The 10,589-nt window shown below is 55.5% G+C and overlaps 1 protein-coding gene across 6 annotated transcripts in view; it reads left to right on the top strand.

Moving 5' to 3' along the window:
- Positions 1-10,589, top strand: part of MINK1 (misshapen-like kinase 1) — a 41,868-nt gene that overhangs the window by 20,858 nt on the left and 10,421 nt on the right. For 5 of the 6 annotated variants that reach the window (XM_011994723.1, XM_011994725.1, XM_011994724.1 and 2 more), the window contains exons 1-12: positions 263-346; positions 2,368-2,424; positions 2,516-2,641; positions 5,404-5,514; positions 5,957-6,047; positions 6,528-6,658; positions 6,957-7,011; positions 7,164-7,242; positions 7,495-7,670; positions 8,156-8,225; positions 8,620-8,830; positions 10,288-10,404. In XM_011994723.1, coding sequence (XP_011850113.1) covers positions 2,410-2,424; positions 2,516-2,641; positions 5,404-5,514; positions 5,957-6,047; positions 6,528-6,658; positions 6,957-7,011; positions 7,164-7,242; positions 7,495-7,670; positions 8,156-8,225; positions 8,620-8,830; positions 10,288-10,404 — 1,182 coding nt within the window. In that variant the 5' untranslated portion in view covers positions 263-346; positions 2,368-2,409. Of the gene's footprint in view, positions 1-262; positions 347-2,367; positions 2,425-2,515; positions 2,642-5,403; positions 5,515-5,956; positions 6,048-6,527; positions 6,659-6,956; positions 7,012-7,163; positions 7,243-7,494; positions 7,671-8,155; positions 8,226-8,619; positions 8,831-10,287; positions 10,405-10,589 lie in introns of those variants that run through there. The other variant, XM_011994726.1, reaches the window with a different exon arrangement.

Below are 10,589 nucleotides of genomic sequence, written 5' to 3'. Positions count from 1 at the left end.
GATCTGCCCGCCTTGGCTTCCCAAAGTGCTGGGATTACAGGCGTGAGCCACCGCGCCCGGCCACTCACTTCTTCCAACTTTTCCCATAGAACGTTCACTCTGAACCAATCCAGGGAAAGGGCAACCAGCCACCAGGGTTCCCACTGCGTGCCCTCGTGATATACTGGTGTTCACTCTCATATCTTGACTGGATACCACTTTCCCCCTCTCTAGCTCTGTAATCCTTTTCTAAAGTGCTGACGCAGTATTCTTCTGTCTCCCTCCTGTCCCCTGCCCCTAGGACCCTGCTGGGATCTTTGAGCTTGTGGAGGTGGTCGGCAATGGAACCTACGGACAGGTGTACAAGGTGAGACGAATGGTGCGGAAGTGTGACCTCCACATCTGCAGGGCACTCTTGGGAGGAGTGGAAGGAAGTAGATTCCTGGTCTGCAGGTCTGAGGGGGGCTATAGGAGATGTCAGAGGCCCTGGAAGGGTAGAGAGGGGAGAGGAAAGAGCACCCAGGAGGAGGCACTGTTGATGCCTCTCCCTGCCTGAGTGCAGAGCCAGTCCTGGACGTGGTGGGAACAGGCCGGAAGCCAGGAAGGGTGGCTTGCAGCAGTGAGAGCAGGCGGAAGGGCATATGGCCTTGTGTGTCAGAACTCTCCTGGGATTCAGAGAGCGCTAAGGCCAGAGGTGTGGGTTTGGCCTCTCCCCGGACCACAGAGACCCAGGACTTTGAGGTAGTGGGACCTAATGGGTGGCCTTCTGCAGAGGGGAAGTGGCCTCTGCTCCCACAGCTGGCCTGCTGGAGCCAGAGCTCAGGCTTTCTGCTTCTGAGCTGCCTCTGTCCCTGACAGAAGTGGCATGTTCTCAGCCACCGATGGTAGCTTTTAGGTTGGCCAGCCCAGCCCTCCCTTGTGGCCTGACCACTGCTCACATTTGCATGTGGGGAGCCGCTCCAGCGGGGAGTGAGGATGCTCAGGGTGAATGCTGCCTCTTACTGGAGCCCCCTGGGACGCGTGGCTTTTTCATCTCCAGACAGAGTGCTTGATACTGCCACAAGTGTCTTCTGCATCTCTAGCCCCGTGTTTTCTGTGTCACTGAGACCACCAGCCCTTCTCTTACTCTCCTTCTCTTGCAAACTTTGGGGAAACAGGCACCCCACCCGCAATCTCTTGCCTTGTTGTTGCCATGGGAATAGTGGTGCCATGTGCTTCTGCGTCTCTGGACTTGGGGTCTTGAATGGCTAAGGTTAAAAATAACCCGTGGGCTGGCAAAGCCAATCCATCCCCACGAGGGGCCGCCTTCCTCCACTCCGCTCCTCCCCAGGAATCCTTTGGGCTTTCCTCTCCAAGCCTTAGATGCTCCCACTAGGAATTTCAGAAGGATGTTGGGGGAGGAGGTCAATGACTGGGACACATCGAAGAGGAAGTTTTTTCCCGCTCGGACTGGTGACGGTGGCGGGAGCATTAGCCAACCAGTCGGCTGGCCCCTCTGTGTTTCTCTAAGTTCCCTAAAATCTCAGCTCTGTCTCTGCTCTTTCCCTATCGACAAGAATAAAAAGCTGTGTGGGTGAAGTTGATTCTAGGAGAGGCCTCCTGTCCAGAGTTAGTGAGTCAGGCAAGCACCCCAACATTTTGTCTTGCTTAGGAGAAGAGGGTGAGGCAAAGCCCCTCCCTCCCCAGCCTCCTCCTCCTCCTCCCTCCATCCTGCATTAGGATGGAGAAGTATCTTTCCCACCCTGCTCTGACTTTCAGACTGTAAAGTCCAAGCCAGAGAGGCTGGAACAGAACATAAGTGTTTCTGACTCATCTGTCTTGAGTTTTTCTGGGAGGAGACCCTTCACCTTTATTGAGCCTGTAACTTGGAAGTCCACTGTAGGTGGTTTTTCTGTTGACCATGATGGCTCAGGAGCGCTCTGCCTCTGTCCACTCCCATGAGCAGCACGTTCACTGAGGTGTGTAGCCACAATGAGGGGTACTTTATTTTTATTTATTTATTTATTTATTTTTGAGACAGAGTCTCGCTTTGTCCCCCAGGCTGGAGTGCAGTGGCCTGGTCTTGGCTTGTCTCCCAGGTTCAAGCGATTCTGCCTCAGCCTCCTGAGTAGCTGGGACTACAGGCGCCCGCCACCACACCTGGATCATTTTTGTATTTTTAGTAGAGATGGGGTTTCTCCATGTTGGCCAGGCTGGTCTTGAACTCCTGGTCTCAAGTGATCCGCCTGCTTTGGCCTCCCAAAGTGTTGGGATTACAGGCATGAGCCACGGCGCCCAGCCAAGGGGCACTTTGTAAGACAGAAAACAGTCAAAAGCTGTGTCTCCCAGAGTCAAGCCCTCAGAACGTTCCGCTCTCTGAGCATAGACTCAGATCCCTCTGTCCTGCAGGGTCGGCATGTCAAGACTGGGCAGCTGGCTGCCATCAAGGTCATGGATGTCACCGAGGTAGGGAGTGGAGCTGGGCAGTGGGAGGGTTGGACCACTGAGAAGGGAGTGTAGGGGGAGTCTCAGGGCTCAGCTCCTCCCATTTGCCTAGGATGAGGAAGAAGAGATCAAACAGGAGATCAACATGCTGAAAAAATACTCTCACCACCGCAACATTGCCACCTACTATGGAGCCTTCATCAAGAAGAGCCCCCCGGGAAACGATGACCAGCTCTGGGTGAGAAACGCCCCCCTGCCTGCCCTCCCCGCACCCCGTGTCTCTGGGCCGTTCACTAGGACTCAGTATCAGCACCCAGCATCTGTCCTCGCCAACTACCCTTCCTCCGGTCTACCCAGCCTCCCCTGTCCCTGGACCCAGAGGAGCCTCCTGCCTCATGGATGGCCCCGCACTCCAGCCCCCATGAATTGCAGCCTCTCATTCTTTGAGTGTTTTGTGGGGAGGGGTCCTGGCGTTTGCCCCAACCCTTCCTCTAACCAGTATCTCACACTGTGTGATCGGCTCTTAATAAGCAAATATAATCCTGGCAAAGGCTAGAGAGACCGTGGGGAGGCCGTCCATCAGTTTTCCTGCCTTTGAGCACAGCTCCTGGGAAAGCAACAGAACCAAAATATTTGTGGGAGATAACAGAGCACCCCACATGCTACAGTGCACCCAGCCCTTCTGGGTCACCATCCAAACCAGAGCCTGCTGCGGAGCTTGGGGCCTCCCCCAAATTCCTCCTGCCTGGCCCAGAACATTCCTAAGAGTCATTCCCCTCCCTAGCCTGGGCACTGGTGCTGACATGTTCCCCCAGCCTCACCCTTTGTGGTACTGAGCCCAGTCCCTGAGGATGGAGCAGCAGGGAGTGTGGCAATGGCTGTCGGGAATTTTGGCACTGACGCCAGGTCTCCCCTCCCCGCAGCCATTCAGACGACAAGCACTTACTAAGCACTTCTGTATAGACGAGCATGAGCCATGGTCCTGGCCTCCAAGGCCCTTTGGCTTTTTGGGAACACACACACTCATACACACAAAGAAAGGGAGAAAGGTGACAGGGAGGTACACGTGCCAGGTGTGTGTGGTGATGGTGTCTGGCTAGAGGCATTAGTGGCCGGGCGCCCCCTTCTGGACCTGTTGGGCACAGGTCCTCCCCTCCTCTCACTGTGCTCTGCTTTCCAAGGAGTAGGCACATGCAAATTACTTTTATTGCATATGCAAATATATGTGTCCATCCAACCTTTTCCTGCATTGGGTGTGGCTTTTAGTGAAAACTTGGACAAGCATGCTGATTCCCAGGAAGCCTGGTTGGAGCCATCTTCTCTGCCTCCGGGTCTCAGCTGCTCTCCCTGGGAGGTGCAGACCCAGAGCCCTCCTCATCTCCTGGCCTTGTTACTCTTTGTTCTGGAGGAGTTTCTCTCAGGGTCTTCCCAGGTTCCCTGCTGCAGCTGTCTGGATAGACCCTACGCACTCTTTCTGTCTCTAGCAGACCTGGAGAATCACTGATTCTTAGTCCCTTTTCTGCTTCTAAGTCAGGGACTGGCAAACTTTTTCTGTGAAGGGCCAGACAGTAAATATTTTAGGCTTTGCGGGTCATATTTGCTGTCCCAGCTGCTCAATTCTGTTGTTGTACCACAAAAGCAGCAATAGACAGTACGTAAACGAATGAGCATGGCTATACCCCCAACACCTTCACTGAGGTCACTCACATTTGAATGTTTTTTCACTTTCACATGTCATAAAATATGATTCCTTTTTTTGTTTTTTCCCGCAACCATTTAACAATGTAAAAACCAGGCCGGACGCAGTGGCTCAAGCCTGTAATCCCAGCACTTTGGGAGGCTGAGGTGGGTGGATCATGCGAGGTCAGGAGTTCAAGACCAGCCTGGTCAACACGGTGAAACCGTCTCTACTAAAAATACAAAAATTAACCGGGGTGTGGTGGCAGGCGCCTGTGGTTCCAGCTACTTGGGAGGCTGAGGCAGGAGAATCGCTTGAACCTGGGAGGCGGAGGTTGCAGTGAGCCGACATTGCGCCACTGCACTCCACTCTGGACGACAGAGTAAGACTCTGTCTCAAGGAAAAAAAAAAGGTAAAAACCATTCTTGACTTGCTGACCGTACAGAAGCAGGCCTTGGTCCAGCCCCTGATCCAAAGCAGTAGTTCTTTTTTTTTTTTTTTTTTTTTTTTTTTTTTTTTTTGAGACAGAGTCTTACTCTGTCGTCTAGAGTGGAGTGCAGTGGCGCAATGTCGGCTCACTGCAACCTCCGCCTCCCAGGTTCAAGCAATTCTCCTGCCTCAGCCTCCCAAGTAGCTGGGATTACAGGCACCCACCACCATGCCTGGCTAATTTTTTGTATTTTTAGTAGAGATGGGGTTTCACCGTGTTAGCCAGGATGGTCTCGAACTCCTGATCTCGTGATCCACCTGCCTTAGCCTCCCAAAGTATTGGGATTACAGGCGTGAGTCCCGGCACCCGCCCGTAAAGCAGTAGTTCTTAACCGCTTTAGGGTTTGGAATCCCAGTGAGAATCTGATGAAAGTACTAGACCCTTCCTCAAGGAAAACGCATATACCTGCATCATTTTGTCTACAGTTTCAGGGATTCATCGGACTCCTACCCTGATCCCAGCCCCACCTGCCAGTTCTGTATTCCTTCTCTCTCTCTTTTTTTTTTTTTCCTTTTTTTGAGACGGAGTCTTGCTCACCATGTTGGCCAGGCTAGTCTTGAACTCCTGACCTCAGGTGATCTGCCTGCCTCAGCCTCCCAAAGTGCTGGGATGGCAGGCGTGAGCCACCGCACCCAGCCTTTTTCCCTCTCTCTCGACTTCAGGAAGTCCTGTGGCCTTTGTGAGGCTTCTGTGGTCCTTGCTTTCCAGCTCATACCAGTTCTAGCCCCAAGGTCTCTGGTCCTTCTCCAGGAGTCTAGCAGGGGATTGGGGCAGGGTTTGGGGGGCTTGTCTGACTGATACTTTTCCTTTCTGTACCTTCCTGGGATCCTAGCTGGTGATGGAGTTCTGTGGTGCTGGTTCAGTGACTGACCTGGTAAAGAACACGAAAGGAAACGCCCTGAAGGAGGACTGTATCGCCTACATCTGCAGGGAGATCCTCAGGGTGAGCTCCAGGCCCCCTCCCCTTGTCTTCTCCTCCTCTGCTACCCTGGCTGGAGCTTCTTCATGAGCAAAGATCCTCCCTGCACTGGGAGGAGACATAACTGCCCGCTTTCGGGAGCAGCAGGCCTGATGCGGGTGGGATGTGGAAGCAGGGTCCCAGCCTTGGGAAGTCTCAGGCTGCTGGAGGAGACAGGCTCCTCTGTTTCCAAGCTCTGCCACTTCTCCACCTGTAACCCTGCAACTTTGGGAATTCACCTGGAGCCACCAGTCTGAGGAAGCTCTCCGGGACAGCTCAGCTTGCTTGGGCTCCTGGTGGAGAGGGTCTGCTCCTTCATCCCAGCCCTGTCCAGACTGATTGCTCCTTGTCCCCTCAACTCACTGCCCACTTACTCTTTCCCACCCCCTCCAACACCATGGCTAATTTCCCTGCTCTCCTGTCCCAGGGTCTGGCCCATCTCCATGCCCACAAGGTCATCCATCGAGACATCAAGGGGCAGAATGTGCTGCTGACAGAGAATGCTGAGGTCAAGCTAGGTGCGCCGGCTCCTTCTGAGGCTGACGGGGCCCTTTCACCCCCAGAACAGAGAATGAGGCACCCCTTTTTCCCTCTGGTGGCTCAGGCCCAACTTCCTCCCTGTTGGGGAGGCTCACTCCCTCCCCGTTCCCCTCTCCCCCTGGAATGCCCTGCCTCCTGCTGAAAATCCCTCAGGAAGCTCCACACCTGTCACCTGTTATGGGCCAGGTGCTCTGCAGGTTGCTCTGGGGAGCTGGGATCTGATGACCCTCCTGCCTGGGATGCTGTCCGTGATCCTTTCACCGGGGTTTTTCTCTAAGATGCAGGAGGGTGGAATCGGGTGCTTCAGGATGTTGATGGGGTAAAGGAGGGTGCTGGGGTATCTGGGTAGGGCCAGAACCTCAGCTGCCTCAGGCAAGTCCTGTGTGTGCATGCAGGGATGTGAGGCAAGGGAGCAGGGGTGACTCTCCACGCTGACCCCTTCCCCTGTGTCTTCACAGTGGATTTTGGGGTGAGTGCTCAGCTGGACCGCACCGTGGGCAGACGGAACACTTTCATTGGGACTCCCTACTGGATGGCTCCAGAGGTCATCGCCTGTGATGAGAACCCCGATGCCACCTACGATTACAGGGTATGGAGTGGAAAGTTGGGAGCATGGGGGCTGCCAAGGGCAGGAAGCAATATGGGGACCATGGGGCCTGAGCAGGCTGGGGAACAAAGGAAGGTTGGATGATGTTAGCAGTGAGGGGCTGGGGAACATCTTATGGCAAGGCAAGTGTGGGTGGGAAGATGGGAGGGGTTGGAGAGCACTGCTGCAGGAAGGAGGGTGGCCCAGGAAGGCTCCTGAAGAGGCCAGGATGGTGGGTAAAGAGAGGTTGCAAGGCAGAGTTGTCGGGAATATTCACTTGTTCCTTCTCTCCTGTCTGTAGAGTGACATTTGGTCTCTGGGAATCACAGCCATCGAGATGGCAGAGGGCGCCCCCCGTAAGTTCTGAGTCTGCCGGGAGTGGGAGCGGAGGGAAAGCAAGGGCCCAGAGAGGGCTGTAGGGAGGAGCTGGGTCCTGGGACCCTGCTGAGGAAGGGTCCTGTAGCTCCAGTGCAGTGAAAGGGACTGAGGGCATCTCTTCTGTGTCCAGCTCTGTGTGACATGCACCCCATGCGAGCCCTCTTCCTCATTCCTCGGAACCCTCCGCCCAGACTCAAGTCCAAGAAGTGGTAGGTCTCTGAGAGTGTGGGCTCTGGGAAGGAAGGTCCCTGGACAAGGTCATCCCCACCTTCATGCCCTCTGTGCTCAGGCTTGGATCTCACCAGAGAAGAGATTTTGGGGGGCAGAGGGCGGTGACTGGTGTTGGGATATAAAGACAGGAGGGATGTCAAGGTGGCTTGTGGATGAGTGATCCACCCTCTTTCTCCTGCACCCATCCCTTCTGAGGGGACCCTCCTAGTGTGAGCCACCACTGTTTCCAGGTCTAAGAAGTTCATTGACTTCATTGACACATGTCTCATCAAGACTTACCTGAGCCGCCCACCCACGGAGCAGCTGCTGAAGTTTCCCTTCATCCGGGACCAGCCCACGGAGCGGCAGGTCCGCATCCAGCTTAAGGACCACATTGACCGATCCCGGAAGAAGCGGGGTGAGAAAGGTCAGTGGGCAGGCTGGAGGGGCAGGTACTAGGGGACACTCCAGCCTGGCTCCTCTCTGCCAGCCCTGCTCACTCCTGGCTCCCCTTCCTGCTCCCCTCCTTGGCCCCAGCTCTCCCTGTCCAAGGAGATCGTTCTCAAACTTGCAGCAGCCGAGGGGTTTTCCCTCCTTTCCCTCCCAATCTGGGTCAGCCCTCCAGAGGAGGACCGGCCTTTCACATCCTTATGAAAACTCCATGCTAAGCACATATGTGTGCGAGCCCAGGCACAGGCTCTGCCACACCTCAGCTGCCCAGGGACCCAGTCCTGGTCCCTGTCCGGGCCCACACCTGAGACACACTGTCCTCCCATTGCTCCAGGAAGTGGGTGGGGCCCCTCATGCTTGCCCACCCAGACAGACCTTCTGCTTATGCCCACCCGAGGTTTCCCTAGCCCACGGCGGGGTCTGGGGCACTGGGTGAGTTAACAGCAGTGGTCTCCCCTGCAGAGGAGACAGAGTATGAGTACAGCGGCAGCGAGGAGGAAGACGACAGCCATGGAGAGGAAGGAGAGCCAAGGTAGGCCTGGCAGGCGGAGCGGGGGTTGGGGGGTCATCACTGAGTGGGGGGACTACAGTGGTGCTTGGCCTTGGAGATGCTCGGCCTGGGGGTGATGGGCACAGAGAGGTAGAGACTCCTAGAAACCAAATTCCCGAGTGCTAAGAAGTGGAACAAATGAGTGAGCAAGAGCTGGGGAGAGAGCAATTCAGGGTGAAGGTGGGGCGCAGCAGTAATAGGAAAGGAGGACAGGGCTGAAGACCGGGCAGAAGGGGACAGTGAGTCTCCACCCGGGAGCGGCCAGAGGCAGAGGCTTTGATGCAGTTAAAGCACCCGCTCAGGCGGGCCCACGGGGTTGAGAGTGGGAACCAACAGGGTTCTGACCCCAACACTTCTTTGTGCCACCCCTGCCCAGCTCCATCATGAACGTGCCTGGAGAGTCGACTCTACGCCGGGAATTTCTCCGCCTCCAGCAGGAAAATAAGAGCAACTCAGAGGCTTTAAAACAGCAGCAGCAGCTGCAGCAGCAGCAGCAGCGAGACCCCGAGGCACACATCAAACACCTGCTGCACCAGCGGCAGAGGCGCATAGAGGAGCAGAAGGAGGAGCGGCGCCGCGTAGAGGAGGTGGGCTGTCTCCCAAGGGCCCGGGCCTGGCGCGGCCTCCTGCTGACCTCCCCAGGGTCCATTAGGGCCTCAGGGAGAACAAGTTTTAAAATGCCTTAAATGGGGCCAGGCGCGGTGGCTCACGCCTGTAATCCCGGCACTTTGGGAGGCCGAGGTGTGCGGATGATAAGGTCAGGAGATCGAGACCATCCTGGCTAACACAGTGAAACCCCATCTCAACTAAAAATACAAAAAATTAGCTGGGCGTGGTGGCGGGCGCCTGTAGTCCCAGCTACTGGGGAGGCTGAGGCAGGAGAATGGCATGAACCTGGGAGGCGGAGCTTGCAGTGAGCCGAGATCGTGCCACTGCACTCCAGCCTGGGCGACAGAGTGAGACTCCAGCTCAGAATAAAAATAAAATAAAATGCCTTAAGTCAATGGCATTTCTGTTGAAACAGTTACATGACTTCAAATTTCATGATTAGCTGGACTTAACAAAAAATGTGTCTAAATAATAGGCAATAGACCAGATGCGGTGGCTCACTTTCGGAGGCTGAGGTGGGTGGATCACCTGAGGTCAGGAGTTTTTGAGACCAGTCTGGCCAACATGGTGAAACCCCATCTCTACTAATAATACAAAAATTAGCCGAATGTGGGTGGCGCACACGCCTGTAGTCCCAGCTACTCGGGAGGCTGAGGCAGGAGAATCACTTGAACCCGGGAGGCGGAGGTTGCTGTGAGCCAAGATCATGCCACTGCACTCCAGCCTGGGGAACAGAGCAAGACTCTGTCTCAAAAAATAAATAAATTAATTAATTAATTAAATATAGCGTTCAGATAGCATAGTGACAAAGTCCTATCTAACGGCGTGGAGAAGGCGTGCCAGCAACTTCATTGCAGGAATAGGCACAAGTTCCCTCAAGTGTAAGGGCCCCTTAGGGCTTGCGCTTTTGTTGTTGTAGGCGGTGGTGGCAGTGGTGGTTGTGGTAGACTTTGTGATTGGAAATACCGTGAAAGTCAAGTACCACCTGGGCATCGGGGCTTGCCAAGGAGCAGGCCAGGTCCCTTTTCTGTGCTTTCTGTGCACGGGCACCTGGTGCCCTCTTGTGGCCAAAGTCTATCGCTATGACCCGCTCTGTATGGACTTCAGGCAAAGGTCGGTTTTAGGCTAGGAGTGCTGGGGAGGCTTGTTTTGAGTTCGGGTTTTGTTTGTTGTTTGGTGGGGTGTGGGTAGGGGAAGGTGTTGTCTAGCTAAGCACACCCCACAGGCAGCGGTCAGTCTCACAGCCTCTCTCATCACAGCTACTGGCTGTTTTCCCGAGCCCAGCCCCGCGGGCCCTTGGGTGGGGATGGGTATAGTTACAGAAACAAGCGCAAGCCTCCGTGGTGAGCAAGGAGAGCTCCCTCCCTGTCCATGGAGGGACAGTGCTGCCGCGGTGTCCGGTATGGTCCTTAAGACCACCTGGCTCTCCCCATAGCAACAGCGGCGGGAGCGGGAGCAGCGGAAGCTGCAGGAGAAGGAGCAGCAGCGGCGGCTGGAGGACATGCAGGTTCTGCGGCGGGAGGAGGAGCGGCGGCAGGCGGAGCGCGAGCAGGTAGAGCGCCGCACCCACATCCCTGCCCTCCCGCCCTCCCGCTCCTGCTGCCTGCCGCCCCTGCTCCCCGTGCCCTTCCCCCTTCTCTCCCCCCCACCCAGATTCCTCCTATCTTTTCTAGCTTCACTCTTTCTCTCTGTTTTCTCCCACCCTTCAACCCCAACCCTGGCCCCCTCCCTCCTCCT

Source organism: Mandrillus leucophaeus, unplaced genomic scaffold (assembly GCF_000951045.1).
Source record: "Mandrillus leucophaeus isolate KB7577 unplaced genomic scaffold, Mleu.le_1.0 Scaffold46, whole genome shotgun sequence".
Lineage (NCBI taxonomy): Eukaryota > Metazoa > Chordata > Mammalia > Primates > Cercopithecidae > Mandrillus > Mandrillus leucophaeus.
The sequence above is the reverse complement of the archived record's forward strand: the minus strand, read 5'-3'. Positions and strand labels throughout refer to the sequence as shown.